At 41.3% G+C, this 22,316-nt stretch overlaps 1 protein-coding gene across 3 annotated transcripts in view; it reads left to right on the top strand.

Moving 5' to 3' along the window:
• The window catches only part of FGGY (FGGY carbohydrate kinase domain containing), a 141,824-nt gene that overhangs the window by 84,318 nt on the left and 35,190 nt on the right, over positions 1–22,316 (top strand). For all 3 annotated transcript variants that reach the window (XR_014617394.1, XR_014617395.1, XM_084266369.1), the window contains 4 exons: positions 11,909–12,016; positions 15,183–15,244; positions 19,836–19,983; positions 21,645–21,719. Coding sequence is in view for 1 of the 3 variants with exons in the window: in XM_084266369.1 (XP_084122495.1) it covers positions 11,909–12,016; positions 15,183–15,244; positions 19,836–19,983; positions 21,645–21,719 (393 nt within the window). In the remaining 2 variants the exon portion in view is untranslated. The remainder of the gene's footprint in view (positions 1–11,908; positions 12,017–15,182; positions 15,245–19,835; positions 19,984–21,644; positions 21,720–22,316) is intronic.

The following is a 22,316-nucleotide window of genomic DNA, read 5'->3' as shown; positions in this document are numbered from 1 at the left end:
TATTCTTCTCCAAAGAAAACAAGTACATCTGCCCCTATAATACCTTTAAGTTGATGCTGTCTTCTGAGAAGATCATCTGTTGGATCACAAGCAGCCTCCCCAGCCCATTGGTCTCAGGAGAACCTTTCTACCATTTTGGTCTTTTGGCCTGTTGCTCAATGCCAAGTATAGATCTTACTACCCAGATTTGTGCTTCATAAGTTTCAGTTTTATCTGAACAGTGTTCAGGACTTGCCTCAGGAGCCTTGGGATGCAACTTGCAAGGTGGTAGAGACACCTAACCCCACCTGCTGTTCTCTTCCATCACATGTGGGGATACTGACCCTGATTCATATGGATGACTCAGAATTGTTTTAGTGCATTATGGATGGATTACCCACATAAATGCAAATATGAGAGTCTGCTGCTCACAGTGGGCTAATAAAGCCTGCCAGCTCTCCATGGATCTCATAAAAGGTTGAGAAGGTTGTGTCTCTTCCAACACATTGACTGTATTTTTCTCCTCTTTAATTGCTTTTTTCACAATGTGGCTACAGGTAGTATGATTGCTTAATGCTGCTGGTACAGACACAATTAAGCCATGCTTTCCTTCTAGCCTGAATTTGTAAGTGGCCAGCTTCCAAACACTCATGTCCTATTACAGCTCCCATCTTTTACAAGTAGCAGGGAAAAGGAGGCCTGGAGCACCTCTCCTGTGAAGACAGGCTCAGAGAGTTGGGCTTGTTCAGCCTGGGGAAGTCAAAGCTCTGGGGAAGACCTTTGAGTACCTTCCAGTCCTTAAAGGTGCTACAAGAAAGCTGGAGAGCAGCTGGTGGCAAGGACATGGGGTGGTAGGACAAGAAGTAAAAGCTTGAAGCTGAAAGAAGGGAGATTTAGATTAGATATTGGGGAGAAATTGTTCCCTGTGAGGGTGGGGAGGCCCTGGCACAGGGTTCCTAGAGAAGCTGGGGCTGCCCCTGGATCAAGGAGCAGGTAGGGTGGGGCTTTGGGCACCCTGTCTAGTGGAGAGTGTCCCTGCCCATGGCAGAGGGTGGCACTGGGTGGGCTTTGAGGTCCCTTCCAACCCAAACCATTCCATGGTCCTATAGATGGTAGGCTGTCCCTTATGCTTTTACTGAGGCGTACATAGAAGGGACAGGCTCCTTATGTACAGCTAGGAGGTTTGTCTGAATGGAACAGAGCTAGAAGGACATTGCTGGAAGCCTTGTGAGAGTTCAGTGGCTAAGGATGGTACATTGTTTGCATTTCAGTATCATTTCTGGACTGGAGCACCCACACTGGCTTTGTTCTGTTCTTGTGAGGAAAAAATTGGTTGGGAAGGTTTAATGCAGCCCCAAATGCAGTGAGCCAAACTCGAGTTTCTTACAGCTGAGTTTCCTTGCCCTGATGAGGTAGGCAATATATAATGAAAACAAAATACATCCTCACCCTGTTTGATTTAATCATGCTGGGAATTTTCTTCTCTTTATGTCTCTGTCTCTCATTTTACTGACATCTTCTCCTGGCTGATAAGGAGATCTGTAAAAACACGTATTTTGTCAGAGGGGTGATATTTTTGTTGTTGTCTCACCATTTTTATAAAAGCTAATATTAAGGCAATGAAAATGAAGAGCATCTTGCTTCCAATATAATTTAAATTTTTCCCTGTTTTTTATATTCTGCTCTTGAATTTGGAGGTTTGAGTACAAAGAGGGGAAGTAAAAAATTTACAGAAGGAGAGCAGGGTACTGTCTTTTCCCTTCAGGAAAGTAGTAGAATTTCATAATGAGAAAAATACTATTCTTTTAAAAACAAATCTCAGTTGTTCACCTTTGCTGGTTAATATTTGAAGGCTAATATCGTTGCAAGCTTCTTTCATAACATAAGTATTAAAAAAATCCTAAAATCCTTTTGTATGGTCAAGTTAGAGTAGGGGTAGATGAAGACATTAACTGAATAATCCATAGAGTATATTTGCATGATGTCAGCAACTCTGCAGTAGCACTCCTGGCCCTGGTTTCCTGTGGAATGTGCGAGGTCCCTGGGATCTGTCACATGATACACCACAGAAAGATGATGAGCAGAGGTGGTTTTGCCAGGCAACTGACCTCCTAGTTTTTGCCTATAATTATTCATTCATGTGGCTGTACCCTAAGACATACTAATGCCATACATACCGTTGGCTGAAAACTGATGCAGCCTATTGAAAAAAATAAAATACCCCCAGTCAGCTCAGCTGAAGAGGCTGCACTTGGCTGCTGTCTGAAAATGGGCTGCTGCAAGGGTTCTGTTGCTCTGCTGAGGCTACAGTGAGTTAGTTAAGTCCCATAGCGTCCACTGTCAGGAGGTTTTCTCAGAAATGCAACTTCAAACTGGCTTCTGGTGGCAGACCTCCAAAACGCTGCTTATACAAGTGCAGCCTGTGACCTCTTGCATTCCCTGCTCTTGGTAGGAGCCTGGTCTTTTGCATTTTAAAAGGCAAAATAAAATACAGCTCAGAAAAACAGGGTGATTTTTTTTTCAAATGTATTTGTTGTTGTCGTCAGTTTTAAGTAATATTTTAATTGATGGCTTTAACTGCTTTAAGAACCAAAATCCTCTGGTTGAGGTGGGGTACCCTCAAACCCTGCCTTATTGCTTCTCCAGGGGATTAGTCTTAAAGCAGCAAATGTTTGAGTATGTGGTCATCCCCCTTGAGTGAGGAGCATGTCTAGTAAAGTCATGTCCAGTTCCTCCTCCCTCTTCTGTATCCAAGTATCTGGTGTCCTCCTTTTGAAGAGGTGTCTCTCACCTGTATGAACTTTGGCTAGCATTCTTAGTTACAGACACTAAATACTAGGGCCAACCTCCTTCCAGGATGGTGCCAGAGTCTGCATTTGGATACCTAAGGAGCTGGCTTCGTGTTCTGAGTTCCTGAGCCAGAAATGAATGGGAAATGAGGGTCTTTGGCTTTTTTTGAAGATCAGGGTACGTATTTAAGTGTCTACAAGCAAATGTTAGCAGGCATCTTCAGAGTATAAATCAGTGTATCTCCATGGAAGCTGATGGTTAATGTGTCTGTTTGTACAAGTGGAGGCTTTGGCTCCTCAGGCTGCATGCACTGGTCCAGATTAATTTCTCTTTATACCCATAAATATAAATTAAGTACAAATTGAATAACTAATATTATTGTGAATTAACATATTCTTTCATTAACAATCATAAAACAGTTTCAAATACTTTTCCTTATTTACCCTTGAATAAAAATCTCACGATGGAAATGTTTAATAATCTCAGTGACGTTTTCCTCTAATGAATTCTCATTAGATACAAAGCCAGGTTGTGCAGTCCTGTGTATATAGTCCCATTGCATAACTCACCTGAAATATTTTCAGAGGTGAGGCAGTCAGGTTGCCCTGGGAGTGTGGTTTCTTTATTGGGCATTAATCACAGACCTTGTTTGGTCTGTAGTTTGTAGACCACTTAATGTTTTATGGAAAATTTAGAAACTGAGAAGGAGTTCTGTGTGCGTCTCCTGCATATTTTGCTGCCCTTCTCACAAGGAATAATAGCTAACAGCAGTTCCAGAGACTTCATCCTACTTTGGGGTTGTACTGAAAGTTTTGTCTGGAAAATAACTGAACTGGAATACTAATTCCAAATTGCCATCAGAAATTTCACATCCCAGCCTGTATTTTGATGCATCCTCTCTTTATGCTTATAATTCTTTAACTTTTACTTAAAGGGATTACTGTGGTTGGGATTGGTTTGATTTTTGTCATACAGGTTTGTGATATTACTGAGCACAGCATAAAAGGTGTTTGTTTTAATGCTGCCACACATACCTTCAGTGGGTCTGCTGCACTTGCAACCTCGCTGAGCTGCTGGACTGGAACGTGCTGGACCTGTGTACTTAATGTCACTGTGGTGTGTAAATAAGCAGTCCTCTTCTCCCTTGGCCTCTCAATTACTTGTTTTGGGCGTATGCTCTCCTCTGAGCCCCCTCGGGCCAGCCGCCTCAGGCTCTGCGAGCTGAACAGGCAGACATTCCTCTGCCAGAGCTCTGGTCCTGCGAGTGATGGAGTGATCGCCCCTGACACTTACCTCCCGTGAGACTAAGGGCAGTGAGGGGGCATGAGGTGACATAAAAACATGTCTCCACTGCGGCTAACACAAAAGAAATCAACTGGGGCACAAAAATAGTACTATTGCAACTTTAGTGCTGCAGCTCATAAGTTTACGCTCTGACCAGTGCCCAGAACTCTGATTCTGTTGCCCGTTTTTTCCACTTTGGCTGATATCTGCCTTTCTGTTTGTCTCTTTCAACCTTTCCTGGCTTCACAGTCAGAAATCTTATGCTGCAAAAATATTGCCCCATGTCTTTGAATACTTCTGTTCCTCTTGCACACCCTTGGTAGATGGAGCTGGACAATTTGGTTTTGCTTTGATTGGTTCTTGTGCCATTCTTCTAACTTCATGGGAGTCTCTGAGGTTTAGTAACTTACTAGGTCCCTGAGTATGTAAACCTGGAACTTGGCAAAAAATGATGGAGTCTGTGTTCAGCAAGGCATTTATGAAAGTGATTTTGTTGCACAAGCCAAAATTCTTCAACTGCATGTAAACAGATTACCAAAATCATCCGTGGACAGATGTGCTCAGGCAGGATCCCCAAGTCCTCTTTCTGTCTCTGTGTTCTTGTCGCTCAAGTAACTTCCACGCTGCCAGTGGGATAAAGTTAGCCCTGTGCAAAGATTTGTGTGGCCTTGTCTTAATACCATTGCAGAGCAACTCTGTTGCTGTGGATGGCCCAAGGCATGCCAACCTGTCACATGGAGCAGAGCTATGTGACTTGCCACCACGAGCTATGCAGCTGCATAGCAAAGCGGTGATGGCCAGGGGACATAAGCTTAAAATATAATTGAATAAATTACCAGTGATATATGACCTATAGGAATTGGAATATTAATAAATTTTCATTTCCTTTGTGCTCTGAAGTACATTTCTTGGGTTCCAAGACCTTATTTTCTCAAGTATATTTTACATCAGGCTAAAGCTTGAATGCTGTCATGTTTTAATATGTAATTACTGCTAATAATAATAAATGTATTTTAAGAAGCTGACTGCATTCACTATAGTCTTTAACCTGGAGAATTGCCTCCAGAGCTGTGGAGAGGCTTAGTTTTCAACCCATTTAGTGCTTGAGAAGTAATGCCAGGGTGGCAGCTTTGGGGTAGGCATCAGTTCGCTGCAAATACAATTGTATTCCTCAGCTCCACCCAGTTGCTACAGATGCCACCAGAAAGTGCTGTTATTAAATCACACGTTCGGTAGCTATTACTATGACCTCGGGTTGAACCAGAAACCTAGAAATGAAACATTCTTGTGTTTCCCTTTGAATTCTCTCCTTTTTTTATGAATCTCTTTCATTCTTTGTCAGAGAGTTGTGGTTGGGTAGCTATATAAGACCCATCTGTCAGCAGAAGCAAAATGATACAGTTTTCTTAATACAGGATTTTATGCATCAGTGTAAACCCCCTGAATTGCATGAATGTCAGTGTTCTCAATCCACAGTCAGTCAGAAAGTTTGAAAGTTAAAAGTCAGCAGAGAAGTTAATGAAAGTATTTGATGTGTGGATGATCAAAGTTCAGAACTGTAAAGAGCATTTATTAGTTGGTGACTGATACAGTGGTTTTCCTTGTTTCTTTCCCTACTCTCCACTAATTCCTTAGATCTTTTCTCATACCTGCCCTTTCCTAACAAAAGCAGCTGTTACTCTGAATTTCTGGCTGTAGAAGCTGATAAGTGAGATGATTTTTAAACAAATTTTCTGACTTAACTTCACTAAAAAGGTTGTGACAGTAGAAGGAAGGCTTAATTTTGCTTTAATGTTAGTGGGTGTAAGTCAAGGATAGTTCTTCTGAAATTTGATTTTCTGTCTGCATTGCATACTGCGAGTAAAGAAAGAACTTGATAGTGCTACTAGAATGCTGCCAGAGATCAGTGGCCCAATATTTGGAGGCAGAAATGAAAATGGAATGAGATGGATATCACAGAATCACAAGGTTGGAAAAGACCTTTAAGATCATCAAGTCCAACCATTCCCATCCTAAGCTAAACCATATCCCTAAGTACCATCTACGCTTTTTTTGAACGCATCCAGGGTTGGTGAGTCACCCCCCTCCCTGGGCAGCCTTTCCAGGCCCTGACAACTCTTTCAGTAAAAAAATTTTTTCCTATCATCTAATCTGACCCTTCCCTGGTGCAGCTTGAGGCCATTTCCCCTTGTTCTATCTCCTGTCCCCTGGCTGAACAGACCATCACCCACCTCTCTGCACCCTCACTTCAAGTAGTTGTAGGTGGTGATAAGGTCTCCCCTCAGCCTCCTCTTCTCCAGGCTAAACATCCCCAGCTCCCTCATGGGATTTGCCCTCCAGCCCCTTCCCCAGCCTGGTTGCCCTTCTCTGGACTCGCTCCAGGACCTCAATGTCCTTCGTAAGTTGAGGAGCCCAGAGATATAAAGCAATATACCCTGTTAATATAAAGACTCAGCCAACTTTGCCCATAGTGTTATTGTAAGGAATCTGCGTGAGCCTCCGCCAGCAGCAGATGGTGTCAGCTAAGAAGAAAGCTCTGCTGAAGCTCCTGCTTCCATGAAACCGCTCTCATCAGCGTGGCCTGTTTTATTTTATCTTGTCTCTGATTGCCGTAACATTTACATAAACACAAGCATGTGCTTGATCATTATGGCTGGTCTAGCAAAACAAAGCGAAGTAAAATAAATCTCACAGCCTGACTTGCTCTTTTTATGGGATGGCGTATGCCTAGGTGATTCCCTCTTGTTAAGGTCTGTGTTGTTCCATTACTTGTACCAAATGACAGTCCTAAAAGCTGAACTGTCCTTAGATTGGCTTACTGGAGTTGTAAGTTACTCTGTACTGGTAAACAGTGCTTTTTTTACACATAGAATTTTAAAACAGAAGTGGATTTTTTTGCCTAAACTCAGTTAAATACATTACATATCTCATTTTAGTGCCATTTAAGCAGGTCCTTTCCTACTTTAGCATAGTTCTATATAGCATTATGTATTTTAAAGACATTTTTCATTTCTGTGGGCTGCCAGATGTGCTGCTGCTACCTTCTGATCTTAGATAGTTTGACATTGATTTTTCTAGCGCACACCAGGATTGAAATCTGGTCTGTAACTTGTCCAAATGATCTATTCATAACAAAAAGTGCCTTCTGGCAGTTGTACCACAGCTGAATATTGTTAAACCGAATTCATCATTTCATTTGTTTCTGATTGCTCTATAATGTTTACATATCTTACATATTAACATGATCTTTTATAAAGCACATGCCGAGGTTAAATCCTCCCAGATAGAACTTTTTTTTCCCCTCCTTTTTCTCCCTTTCAGAAGGTGTTGAACTCTTTTTGCCTTCAAATGAGCAGAAATCTTGGAACTCCTTAATGCTCCTCTCATCTGAAATGGTGGGGCCGAGTAAGTAGGAGTGTGTGTGCTGGGGAGACATGGGAAGGTGACATTTTCCTGCACAAAAGGATTCTTCCACAGATAGAATAACTGTGAGCTGTAATTGCTTGTCCAAGTATAATAGTGCTCTAAGTAAGCATCGTCATGGATGAGAGCAATAGTCTTCATGTGAATATGTTCAACTGAAATATTTATAGATTCTGCTTATGACTCAAAGTGTGAGTAGGTTCAGATTCTTCTCATCTCCCATCTTCAAATTCCTGCTGCAGTAACTGTGCAGAGATCATTTGAGTGTCTAGCACAGGATATTCTCTCTGTGTTTCAGTTTCACTACATGTAAAAACTAATAGACATTAATGTGCCTCACAATAGGAGTGTGCCACAGGATGGATTTAAGTTAAATAGAAGACAGAAAATCCGAGGCTCCCTTTGAATACTTATTTTAACTTTCAAAGAAGGATGACATCTCTTATTTGCTTAAAAAATAAAAATCAATTGCCTGTAAATCTAAAACAGATGTTGTTTTTCTACTGAAAAGATTAAGGATTTTCTTAAGCTCATTAAAGGAAAAAAAAATGACACCACACTGATGCTCCTATATCACCATAAGAATGTCTGAAGGCAGTAGAAAGCTATGAAAAGGAGGTGGTATTAGTGTAACAAAAATAGCTCTGAGTCTGGCAAATAGCGCTTAACTTCTGAGTGCTGTGGCAAACTTTGGTGGTTTCTCCAACCTTAGGCTTACGTCCAGTCCTGTGTTTTAGTGGGATTGGGTGGTGTGTATAGTCCAACAGAATTTGGACTTGTTATTAAGAAACTACAAATGCCAGCTGCTGTGCTGCGTGGCTTGAAAATCTCAAGCATCGTCCAAGTTATTTCACAGAGGGGAAATGGAAACCATTTGCTACTTCTTATGCATATATCTCTGGAAAAGGGTTCCTTCTATTGTTCCTCAAAGATTGAGAATCTTTTTTGGGGGAGTGTGATATTTCCCAATTTTCTTACTTTCCAAGTGCATCTAAACCCTGAGTCTACAAAATGTGAATTAAACTCATTAAGTGGAAGGAGGAGACAGGAAATCTGATGGTGCCGTATGCGGTACCAGCAAAGCTCAGCGTGATGGCTGGTGTTCTTTATTTCAATTAAAAGCTCCCAAAAAAGAAAAGAAAGGGTAACCTGGTACCCCAATGGCTATAGTCACCAGTGTGGCAATACACAACTCCCTTACATGTTGGGAGTTTGCTGGAATGTGGACAAACAGTACTTCAGTAGTAAGGTGGTAGGAAAGTCTCGCTGTAATTTGAGAAGAGCCAGCATGGAAATACCTTGCCCTGGCTAATTCATGTGGGCTTCCAAACTACTAGGGCAAAAATACTGGCTCCAGGGAGTTTGGTCTTTTAAGTAATCTGACCCTTTTAGTGGTATCAGATACAGGACAATTTGGTAAGCTGTGGACTAATGACAGAAGAAACATTTTAAAAAAATATAAAGTACATATATAAATTTAAAGTACATTGTCCTTCTTAATGTTTAGAACTTTCTGTGATTTCACAAAGCATCTTGGTGCCTATAATATCCTTAGACTATTCGGTTTCCTCAGCAATTAGATTTTAAGCTTGTTACATCTGGTGTAGCTGGATTCTTCCTTCAGAAATCACAGCAAGAGCAAAGAATACGGCAACGTTTGCTGCATCAAAAATATTTTGAGATGAGACTTCAAAAATCCAAAGCCCTTCTGCCCAAAACATTCCTTCCCACCTGTAGAGACACATGTTCTACCCACAGCTATAGGATGGGAATGAGACAAGGACACTTGGGTTCTCAGCAGGCTCCCATCACTAGTTTGGAGCAGATACTGGCTGGGGATTTTGACCTTATGCTATCTTCTCAGTAAGGTTTATTGTGTGGAATCGGTCTAAAATCAGGTTATTTTAGGATTTGCTTTCTGTTGCGCTTCACTTTGTTATTGAAATCTTAAAAAGAAGGCTCGCCCCATAGAGGTGTTGAAAACTCAAAGCTGTATTAATTTGTAGTTTTAAGAGAAAACAAAACAAAACCAAATGTCTTTGCAATGTTTTTGACGTAGCTTTGTCCACTTGGAGTCATAAATGCCTTTTTAAATTCAGAGCAGCTATTCTTGCTCTTTAATGGGTTTAGCCAGCCAAAATCTTACGCAGACGTACGGACTCATGTGCACACATGCATTGTTAGCAAAAGTAAATTGTCACGTTAGTCCTGATGGGAAGCAACTGAACAAGATTCTCACATTTGTTAGATGCTTTCCTAAGAGGAATCAGGTTTGCTTGAAGCTGTAGTGATGTATTTTGAGAAACCAGTTATTGTTGGTTTGTTTTCCGACTTCATGACAAGTATCAGCTGTAATGTAAGTTTATGGCTTGAGCAGACTATTGTTTGTGCAGCAACCACCCGGCTGGTGTATTTACTAAACATGTGTGATGCACAAATGCCAGCAAACTGCATCTTGGAGCATATTCCCTAGTTGCTAGCAAATACTGTCTGTAAAGTTTGGCCTCTCTAATTGTAGGGAGAATGTGCATCAGGTTCAACAGGAACATGCCTGAATTTTTAATTACTCCTCTTTGAATCTATTTTGACATGAAATCCAGGCCTTGTTGAAATCAGTAGTGAACAACAAGCATCCTTTAATGGGTCTACAGTTTTGGTAATGAAAGGCAAGGTCTAAATACAAAAAAGCTTTGTCCCATTGACTTAGACCTTCCTTTTTTTCTGTTCCAGCATTGTAAACGTGCAGACTTACTTCATATTAGGGAATTCTCATTTCCTCTTCTTGGAGCACCTCCCACCTCCTGGAGAGCAATAGTTGCAGCTTTAGCCTTCCCCTTAGCATGGACTAGTGGGAAGTGAATCCATGCATCATGTGGTGCTGTAGGACTGCATGTCTGCGTATATCTCAGATGTATATATCTGTTGGTCCTGGAGGAGCAAACAAGAAACATGCTTCAAAGAGAAGATGGGTAACCTGACAGTGGAGGGGATGACCTGTCTTCTCCAGGCCCTGCTGCAAGAATTATGCATTTGACCAGTGCAGAATACGTAACTAGTCTTTGTAGCAAGTACCAAGTTCCCCAGCCCTGTTCCCTGTCACGTGCTGTGCCTTACCAGACTAGATAGCATACCTGCATGTGCTTTCTGACTGGACTGGAAAGGAAGTCTAGAAAGTCTATCTAGTCTATTGAAAGTGGAACAGCTTTATAAGAGGAAGGAAGATGTTCTCCACCCTTAAAAACTAGTAATTTGCATTTTCTGAAGCAGAGAAAGGAAATGAACCAATGTCTCCCACATCCTGAGTGGTCTAACCACTAAAATATTGCACAGGAGCAGGTTATTGTATATGTGTGTGTTATATTTGTATGCAAGTGGTAGAATGTAGTCCAGTTTTTGAATGGTAGTGCTTAGATATCTGCCCTGATGAAAGGGGACACTAATGTGAAGGAAGGAGTGGTTTGTGTAAAGCTAAGCCTAAGTAAGGGGGAGAATCTGATGTTTACCCAGGTAGATGTTTCCTGTGGGCTAACACAGCCCTAGGTTTACAGCGCTGAAGCTCGCAGTTCTATGTAAGCCTTGGGAGTAGCTGGCAGATCTGTGGACCCCTCCTCGATCCTTAACTCTGAAGCCATATGTTATCAGTGCTCTGTAAGCACTGGTTGCCTGTTACATTGACTGTATTTTGTGAAAGCAATCAAGCTGAGTGTTGTATCCAACTGTTTGTTCTAACTAATCACAGAATCCATGGGGTTGGAAGGGACCTCGAGAGATCATTGGGTCCACCCCCCTTGCCAAAGCAGCTCCCCAGCTCATATTGCACAGGTCGGTGTCCAGATGGGTCTTGAATATCTCCAGAGATGGAGACTCCACAACCCCCTGGGCAGCCTGTCCCAGGGCTCCCTCACCCTCACTGTGTGAAAGTTCTTCCACATGTTGGTGTGGAACTTCCTGTGCTCCAACTTGCAGCCATTGCCCCTTGTCCTGTCTCCACAGAGCACTGAAAAGGGGCTGGCCATTTCCCCCTGCATCCCATACTTAAGATATTTATAAACATTAATATGTTAATTAATGGTGGGTTTTTTTCTGGAGATACAAGGTGGGTTCTCTCTCCCTATAAAACACAGCTCCTCTTCCTGAAATTCCTTATTTTGTGCATGGCCAGACCCAGCTGCACTGTAAGTCGGAGTGAATGAAGGCAGTTGTTCAACAGTGGCTGCAGCTGTGTGATCCCTACTAAAATTGATGCAAATGGGGGACGTATTTCTCCACATTCTCCTTAGAGTTCTCACCTATGCATCTCCACGCATGGTGGTAATGTCACTGGAGGAACAAGGATCAATTCAGTATTGGACTCTTTTTGCCAGACTGTAGTTGTGAAGTACCTACTTTGACAGGTAGTTTGATTCATGAGAACATTCTCTTGCTTTTCCAGGTCAGTGAAACACCCATTTTTGTGCCTGGTGTTTGGGGACCTTATTTCTCTGCAATGGTACCTGGATTGTGGTTGAATGAAGGAGGTCAAAGTGCTACAGGAAAACTGGTAAGTGTTAGGAGCCACAAACAGGCTCAGCATAGCTTCATCTTCAATTCAGCCACAGCTCTGCTTGAAACACCTCCATAAAATTATATTGCTGCTGAAATCAATGAATGATTAGTTGATCATTATGTCTCTTACAGACTCTTCATTTTCATACTGATTGGGGATTATGTATCAGGCAGAGCACTGAGGGCGTGTCTTCCTTTTATGATGGTGATTATTATCATTTTACAGGCAAATAGGAAGTCATTCTTTACTTTAGCAAGTGGCTGAGATAAACTTTGACGTGAAATATATATATATATATATATATATATATATCACTCATTGATGGGCATAAATGAAAGGTGTGTTGTATGGACAGAATAGTAATGTATTAACACGAGTCCTGTCCAGACAGGTACTACATGTATCATCACCTCAGTTCTTTCCTTGAGTGCAACAACTGACTGCATTAGTATCAATAAAAGATTAAAACCAGACTAGAGTCTCTAAATATGAATTTTCTTATTTACAGGAAGGCAGTGAGAGCTAAAGGTTGGACCCGATGATCTCTCGAGGTCCCTTCCAACCCCTACGATTCTGTGATTCTGTGAAAGCACTGCTGTTAAAATTAAAGAAAGGTTAGATGTATAGAACAGTATTTAGGCTTGAGCCCAAAAGTGTCAGCAACCTGGAAGCTTCTCCCCGTGTGTCTCCCTGCTCAGTCTGCAGAAACACTGCCTGCCCTTAGGGGTGAGGTGCCAAGCTTCTCTTGAGGAACTGCAGGAGGTGGGCCCAGACCTGTGGTATCCTGTTAGCTCACAGAATATCCAGGCGGGTTTGGTCTTTCACAAATAGCAGGCATAATTGCTGTCTTACTCAGGCCCAGCACCACCCACCTTTATAAAAGCCTGGTGATCCGACTACATGTCCAGGAAGTAGTAGACTGGGGCATCACAGCACTGATACATTCCATATGGAACAGTCACTGAATGAGAAACAGAAATAATCCTGGATTGGGAAACCCAGGCACACCCTAAGTGCTGAGCTGTGAACTGGTGTTCCCTTCTGTACTCTCCTCTGACGTTCCTCTCTGTACAGCGTCACAGCTCCAGTGGGAATCATCATCCCTCTTCCTCTCCTGCAGCCTCAGCAGCCCATCCCATCTCCAACCCATCCTTAGCCTCCTGGCTAAAGCGCTTTAACCGGGAGGTGGGACCACAGGTGCTTTAAATTTTTCAGGTCAACATAGAGCTGGCACCAAAGCATCCCATTTTATAGGTAACTGCTACAACCAGAAGTCAAACTAAATTACTGCCCATAACACCACCGTGTTAAAGGGGAGATGGCAAATCTTGTGTTTCTTTGTAAGAAGAGCTCTGGTTCTGGTACCAGAGAACAAGGTGCTCCTGAGTCATTAAAGAAATCGATGGGGAAAAAAGTATGGTCTTGTTAGGACCCTTAGCAGAAGTCAGCTCTGAGTACTGTTCAGTTTATTAGGGAAGCTGTTTTATTAAAGCATTCTTAGAATATCTTCTGTGGTTTTCTTGAGGTTGTTACGTAGAGAAAACACGTAGGGAGCCATAGGAGGAAACAGTGTGTGTGCTCTGTGTGGAGGATAGGTTGCATTCATTATCTTTGTCATTCTAAAGCTGTAGCTTTCTAAGATCCTGCTTTCTCATACTTGAAGCTTTCTGAAAATAAAAAAAAAACCCAGACATGTTTTGGGATTCTTTTCATTGCTTGATCACTCTCCAAAGGTGAATTCTTTTAGTGAAATTTGAACAGTCTGTTGAAGTTCTTAAAAGTAAAACTGATACACTTCCCTTTAAAAATCTCTAATTAGCTTTTTTTATTGATACAGCTGCAAAAAAGTGTGTTGGATTTTGAAAACTGATTCAGATAGAGACCAAATGAAGAACTAAGAATCCCACTTGATTGAAAAAGTTTGTTTGTTACGTATTAGATGGGCTTTTGCACTGGATTCTCAAAATTTATAGGGAGAAAGACATTGCACAACAGAGACAAAGGATGGCATGACATCATTACAAACTGTAAAATAACAAAGAACAGAAAGGGGTTTCTGGATGGAACCCTCATGTAGCCATGTCTTGAATTAAGGGCATTTGAACATCTAACTTCATAACTTGTGTACCATTTTTGTGTGAAGCATTTTCATAACACACCCATATATATGTGATTTTCATTTACAGATCTGTTTCTGAATTTATGAGCTGCTCCTGTGTTCCAAAGAGATTATACAAGATTGCAAAATTTAGGCCAGAGCTTTGTTTCTAATTCATGTATGTTTGAGTTTTGGTCTTCAATGCAGATCTCAGGAAGAAGAGGCGTGTTCCAATGTGTAGGCTTCGTTGTAGGTTTTCCTACCCTGGTTAAGGACTAGCCTCGTGCTGGTAAAGATTAAATACCTACTGTGCTTTGCTGCCAGTATCTATTGCCAGATATACTCAGTGCTCTTGAGTGGCTCTACTTTTGCCTCCTTAGTTTTTACTGTGACCTCTGATGGGGTATTATCAAGAGGCCACAAAATCTGCTGAAATACTGTCTGAAAAGCCCATGTCACTCTACCTGATACTGTGTTTTGTGAGTAATGGTTGCCACTCTGGAGTGAAGGGACAAACTGATCTATAAATTTAGTATGAGGCAGAACTTACATTGATTTTTTTTTTTTGCTTTTTTTTTTTGCAATAATTGCTTGTCAGGGTACATATTTTATTTCCTGCAGTCAACATATGGAGCATCTGTCAGGATGACAACACACCTTGTGTTAGTACAACAGTGCGATATAGAAAGATGTAGAGATTTGGGTAGGACTCAAGTGAGGGTGTGCACACAGGAGAATTGGAGGGACTAGAGGACATGCTTTCAGGTAGTGTTGGACAGAAAAAAGTCATCCTCTCAGCCTGCTCAGCTGACTGAGGAGTTGTGTGCTTAGCATTTTGCCTATTTTTGGTGCAGTGTTGGTTATGGTTTCTGTTTTTAAGCCAAATCCTGAATCCAGTAATGTCAGTGGGAGTTTTGGCATTGACTTCAGTAGGACTTAACACCTCATGAGTAATTTAGACACTCTCTTGTCTTTTTAAAGTTATGACACTGCTTTAACCTTTTCTGGGACCGAATTCTTAAGATTTAATCATCCCAAAAATGTTGCTTTCCTCTTTTCCAGATAGATCATGTGGTCCGAGGCCACGTCGCCTTCCCGGAATTACAGTCAAAAGCTGCAGCCAGGTCACTGTTCTTATTCCTTTACCACATACCTGCCTTACAAATTGATGATGCACTGCATTCCCAGCAGTGCTGTATCCTTATTCTGAAACTGGGGAAGTAACATTCTGATAGTGTCTTGGAAGTATTTACAAAGGCTGGCCAGGTGATTGCTCAAACATGAAAGCTTTAAACTCCCCTCAGATACCTTCAGTGGTGATAGTAACTTTCAGCTTTTCAACTTCTTTTATATCCAGCCCAGGTTATTTCTTGATTAGCCCTGGGCTAATGGTATGTCTTAATTTGTAGGTGACACTACTAAGCTCCAAGGATATGCTTTAGCTTCTTTAGAAATATAATATTCAATATTTTTCAAACAGCCATCTGAAGGAAGATCCAGCCACTATATGAACTCGTGAATGGCAGCACAAATAGAAACACAGGATGAATTTTCAGACAAAACTTAAGACATAGAAGTGAATTGAAGGTAACTGCAGGATTCCTTGAGCAGGAAGCTGTGTGTGATGTGGAATTTTAGTTTGGTCTGCTTTAGAAGTGGATGAAGACAGTCGAGACACTTCTGGCAGATCTGGCCTTTCTCAAGCTAGGCTTTGATTCCTGTAAAGATGGTTCATGTCCCTCCCAGGGAGATCTTAGCTGAATCATTAGGCACATTGGGTGAAAATGATTCTCTTTTAATTTCTTTTTCTTCCTTAGCTTAAAGAAAAAAACCCAAACCTACAAACAAACTCAAAACTGTCAAACTTGGCATTTTGTCTTCAGTTTATCTCTCTGACCTAAAAGCAAGGTTTGGTCCTGATAGGTGTGTTAAGCACATGCAGTTTTACAGTTATTTTCAGTCTTCCCTGGGGAATAAAACTACCTGGTTTCTCTGGATGACCCTTCCACACTTTGTAGTACCTAGTGCCCCACTTGTTTGTTATGAACTTGACCAGCATTCCCAGAAACGTATTGGACTTTGTTCAATATGAAATAGATTCATGCTTCCTAGAATTCTTTGTATTGTTCTTTAAAAGATGAAATCAGGAAATAAATGCATCTGTGTGTATTTGGAATAAGGATTGATCTGGGCTTTTTCCCCGAAATGTTGGCTTCCAGGCCCCTATATGAAACACAAGCATAAGATAAACAATTAGTCTGTAAACTTTTTTTGTTGTGTTGGAAAGATGAGTATAGAGTCACCTGTTTGCCAGTTCTAAGTCTGATACTGAACTGACTGACCACAGCTAATTTCGTAGAGCAAAAATCTTGGATTGCAATGCCAATGGCACACCAATTACAGAATATTGGGAATAGAGCTCCATGTTATCCAAGTGTATGGTGTCAGAACTTGGATTTGAGTCTCCTGCAGTCAGTAAATAGCACTGATAGAAAAGGTTATAATATTTTATTAGAAGGATGATAATATTTTATAAAGTTAATTTCCTCAATGCTTCACAGGTATTACTCTCCTAATTAAATGTTTGGATAGTTATAAATGTAATAAACAAGCCTCTTACTAATTCCCCCATCCCCCCTTTCCCTGTCCTTCTCAGATATTTGTTAGAGAATTTAATTTGAAGAACCAAAAAGCAAACAAGCCAAGAATTGGATACTTACATGTGCAATTGCATATGACCTTTCCTCCCCATGCTAGGTGTGACACTGTGAAGAGTGAGACTGGCTTTGTAGTGACAACACATGTGCATGGCTGGGTCATCAAAAAGCTACACCTGAGGTCACAAATCCATGGCTCCTACTTCTGCCTTCCCAAGCCCAGCTTTCCTTTCTCCCAGGCTCCCAGCGCTGCTGATAGGTTCTGCAGTGGCAAACTGCCTGCTGAGCAGCTGATCTCTGAAGCTTCTCTGTGCTGACTTCTGTTCCTTCACCTACACCAGGAGCAAGAGTTTGCAAGCTGTGTGTGCAATCACTCTGTCAGTAATTTGTGGTAACTTGTTAGGGCATGAGTGGCTTAGGCAGACTTGCCAGAAACCAGCTCCTACTGACCGCTTGCACTGAAGACTGGTCTTGTGCAACCCCCCCAGTACTATTCCTATGTTCTCTTTTCCCTTCTTTTACTGGAAGCAGAGAGGGTTGAATTACATGAGGATTGTCTGGAAAATTTAGCATTTGGTCTAACTAATTGGCATACACCATAAGAAACAAACCTTGGGGATTTTTTTCATGCTGTTCAGTTGCAGAAACTGCTGTGTGTACAGCACTTCTGGTCTTCAGTCTGTGTGCTGTGTAATCATCACTGATATGTTAAATCCTGTGTAGGTAGGATACAGTAGGGAATTTTTAAAAAATTTAAAATTATCATTTCTTTTAAAGTTTCAATGTTTTTGTTTCCTAGAATCACAATTTCTAATCCTCAGGAGGAAAAAAGATTATATCCCCTTTGGCACTTCATGAAGCACTATGTTTTAGGATAGAATTTCCTCTCCTATGCTTCTCGATGCCATTTCCCCATCTAAAGAGATGTCTCTGGAAAAAACTGTTCAAGTTACACAGTATCTATCAGCAATTCTGGGATCTTTCAGGCAGAATATAATAGTCATAGATTATCTGTACCTCTAGATGTTTTAGAGCCCTTTGTTTAGCTTTAGAAATCCAGGATTTTTTGGAATATATTTTTTTTTGAAAGCTACTTACTGGCATCTTTCAGGATTCCTGAACGGATTAAATACCAACCTCTTGTTGCTTTTGAAATTTCTGTCCTGAGCAGGAGAACATAACCCTGGGCAAACTTGCATTGGTTTCTTATTTTCCACTTGCAACATAGATCCTTTCTAATAGCAACAGCCCGTCCTCAACTCTGCAAGTCAGATCCAGTTGCTACTGATACCTCCTCGTAGAACTGAATAGAAAAAGCTGATGGTGTAATACTATGTATAGCACAAACATGGTAGAAACAGGAGCTGGCAGGTGTTTGAAGCAGTTTGCCAGTCACTCAGTCCAAATGTAGGGCCTTGAACCCGTATCTATATGTGGGGTGGTGAGGGGGAAGTAGAAGTTGTGGGAAAAAAAGTGGAATTCCAAGGTTATGTGGGTCCTAAGAATATTTGACTGAACTTGCACAGTGCTTGTGTTGTGTCAAAGCTCCAGGAATGGCTAATTCTTGAGAGAGTAATTGAGCAGGATGGAGATCAGGTAGAAGCTGGGGTGTCCGGTAGGTCTGTGCTTGAGTGAAGCTCTCCTTTCTTTTCCTTCCCAACAGTCAAGCCATGATTTAGACTGGAAATAAAATGATTTTGTCCGTAGCGTGTACTGCTGCTAGCACAGTATTCAGGGATGTAGAAAGCAGGTTTGCTTTTACAACAAGGGGGAAAAAATGATTGTGACCTGAAAATTATCATAATTCAGGTCCGGGAAGACACATAAAGTGCATTTTAAAGTACGTGAATAATGATGTGAATTAGTTATTTTAATGTCTTCCAAGTGGACTTCATTTTGAATGATATCCTCTGATATCATTACCATATACACATGGTAAGGTATAATTGAAAAAACATGCAGCTGAATGGTTGAATGCGAAGTATAAATATACAGCTGCTAGGAGGTCAGGAGTCAAACTAGTAAAGCATATGCCAAATTCCCTCAGGGATCTCATTAGTGCATGATTGAATATACATGTAGAGACTAAATGAATATCGCTGTTTGGGTCTACAGTGGATGAGACAATGACTAATCAATTGTAATTAGGGTTAGATGCTATTATTGACCCACATGTCTAGAATTAAATGCCCCGCTTGGAGATTTCCAAGGAGTTGAAAAATATATAGGAATCTGTTTATGATAGTGTGAGTGCTTGAAAAAAAATCTTCAGAGCATAATTGCAGCATTTTTCAAATGGAATGTCACTGGAGTCATGGCAAGCCAAGGCACTCAAGAATCCACCGTTAGTCCTAAGATTGCTCTCGGTCCGGGAAGGAGTCTGTTGGATGCTGTGGAGTTGGGTGTAGTATCTGAACTTAGATACAAGCGTATTTAGGCCCACGGTTGGCTCCTCCCTAAAATAGCAGCCACTTGCTTTCTCTCCTCCACCCTTAGTGCTGCATTTTAATCATAACACACACTGAAGTAATTATGGTTTAAAAAAGGAAAGCTGGAAGTCCAGTGCTGTTGATTAACCAGAGAAATTTTAAAGTATTTGTAAAGGAATTTGATTTTCATTTCTGTCTGGAATCCTCCTTATTCCTCTCAACTGTTTTTTTTATCTAGCTTTTGCTTTCACAGTGTCAGCACCTTTCTGTTTAAGACCAGCATCATCACATACACCCCCCACCCCCTCCAAATTATGAAAAAGCTCTGGCTCAGCTAGGGCACCTTTAGGAGGCAATGTCCAAACTCAGGATCACAACCTGCCTTTCTCTCCCCGCATCCCATCAAGGTGAGGGATTCAGGGGACTGTCACCATGCAGAGATTCCCCACCACCCGCACCCTGACACGCCACAGGCTCCTCAAGCAGTTGCTTTAGCCTTGCTCCCCCTTTCTTTTAAATTTGGGATTTGACATTCTTTGATGGATTTTCTGCATTTGATGGTAGTACAAATGTTTTATGTTTGATGAATAACCTCCCCCACTCTTTTTTCCAACTTGTTTTTCTTCCAGTGCTCACAGTATATATACATACTTGAACAGTCACCTGGATCTGATTAAGAAATCTTTGCCTGTGGGTTTCCTCACTGTTGATTTACATGTTTGGCCAGATTTCCATGGTAACAGATCTCCCTTAACAGATCTGACACTAAAGGGCATGGTAAGAAACAGCCTGTCTTTGCAAAAAGGTCAATACAAGGGGAAAAAAAAAGCTTGGAAGGAGATTTTTCCAATTTTGAGCATACTCCTCCTTAACTATTTAACCTATCCCATAGGATTTGGGTTTCTTGCTGCATTGCAAAGTGTGCTAATGTTTCAGTAGAAACCCAGAAATCATTATAGTTTAGATACCACCACAGCAATGTTTATTTTTTAAAAATACAAGGAGTGTGGTGTGTCTCCCAGTACCTTTCCTAGGAGTCACGTTTAATGACTGGCAATGCTTGCTGTTAGCTCACCTCTCCACCGAGTTCTGCGTATTTGTTGCAGTGAATTTCAACACAAATTTGGGTATTTCCCTCTCTAGGAAAGGAATGAAATAATCTGAGGAGAGAGTGCTTGATTTAAACAGATAAATGGTTGGTAAATGTGCTGTGTTAGACTTGTTGGGTAGTAAATTTCAAGAGGAATTGGAAAGCTCCTCTGCTTATTGTTACAGATGGGCATACCCACTCTCTTGATTGGAAATGGTGCACCATAGTGCTTCAGACATCTCTGTTCAAAGCTTAACCTGATCTGATTCTGACTTGGGGCTTTAAAATTGCTACTTTTGGAACTCAGAGGGCTTGAAATACTGTGTTCTCTACAAAGAAATTTTCAGAGCTTTTCAATCTGGAACCAGAAAGAGCAGGTTTTGGAAGCTCACCAGAGAACTGATGGGGAGGTTTTCAGCCCTTCTTTAAATGTTTGGATGTTTCTCTTCACTGAACTTGATGGTGGTAGATTGGCTAGGTCACAAGCCAGGATGTTACTGGGCAGGACTACAACAGAAGACTATCACAGGGGTATGATTGGATGATACCAAAATACCTGGTGATTAAGGCAATAATGTACTTCAAAATCGCATGTTGTCTTTGAAGTGAGCATCACCAGAACCAAAGTCTGCTGTATTTGAGGTTGGAAAGGGTGGGTGTCAGCACTGCAACACATTTGAAACCACAAATCAAGGAAATATTTTAAAAATTAGATGGCTTGTATATTTTTGGGTCCTGTATTATTTTCTGAAAGAAATGTTTTCTTATGCTGCAGCAGGATCAGAACTTCCTTGGTATAATGGCAGTATGCAAATACTGGTAATAGCAAGACATTTTTTTCCTGCCACAATTACGGCTGCATTCAGATTTTGCTTATGCTGATAGTAATCCAGAGTAACTACAGGGCAGTATTGATTTATGTCAGACGAAAGGAGGTTAAGATACAGTCTTTAATTATTAATTGTGTTTCAGTAGTAGGGTGCTTGGAAGGGAGGGGCAGAAATGCTTTTAAAAAGTTATTTTTATGTAATAGCATTTTCATATTAGTACATTAAATACATTCACGAGCAATATCTGAGTCATAACATAAAACTGTCAGAGTTAATCTATCTCTAATCCCATACAATATGCTGTTTGTTCTTTATTTCTTTGCAAGGGCAAGAACAATTTATGTGGTTCTTCCCCAGATCCAGGACTAACATGTTTAACATAACATTATGTGTACAGCTCACAAAAGTAGGGCTTAGAATTAGCACTTAAAACTTGTTACAGCAAGAAACCATAGAAAATTGTAACAGAGTTTTTGTTTGGCTGGGTTTGTAAGTTTTTCTTTTTGATCTTTGCACAGGTTGTTGGACTAACGTTGTCTCGAGGTCTGGATGAACTTGCCCTTATCTACTTGGCCACAATTCAAGCCGTTGCTGTAAGCCATTTTAAGTACATAAATGAATTGTCTTGTGTTCTGTAGCAGACTGATCGTTCCCTTCTGCTAAACTGGTTTCTAATAATAGATGAATTCACTTAACGGATTTCTTAAAGGAGCAAAATACTGTTTACCCCCATCGGTGACTACTCCGTACTGTAGGACAATCCCCAGCCAGACTGGGGAGGGGATCTTCCCCTGAGAAGTTTGCTCCTTATGGCAGTTTGGTAAATGAAACCTTTGCCTCTAGTGCAGATGTGAGCAGAGAGGCTGACGCTGCATGGGGCAGTGTTAACAGCATGGGCTGTCTAGAGGGAAGCTGAGAGAGTGGAAAAAAAAAGGCTTTGGCAGTTGGATGAAGGAACTCGTGCTCCCCTAAAATGCCTCAGCTTCGGATTGTTCCTAAATCCATGGATTTCCCCTGCTTGCCTGTTAGATGAGTCAGAACCCTGTACCACAGCGAGTCCGAATGGGTCTGTGATTCAGTTCCTAATGCTACAGACCGAGCAGACCAGGTCTCCTTCCTCCCCTCCGTTTCCTTGCTGCAAGGCAAGCCGTTGTCTTGCATGTGGCATATCCCACCCCTGGCTTTTTCTG

The sequence above is a fragment of the Gallinula chloropus genome (assembly GCF_964237585.1).
Source record: "Gallinula chloropus genome assembly, chromosome: 6".
Lineage (NCBI taxonomy): Eukaryota > Metazoa > Chordata > Aves > Gruiformes > Rallidae > Gallinula > Gallinula chloropus.
This window is presented reverse-complemented; position numbering and strand designations above follow the sequence as displayed.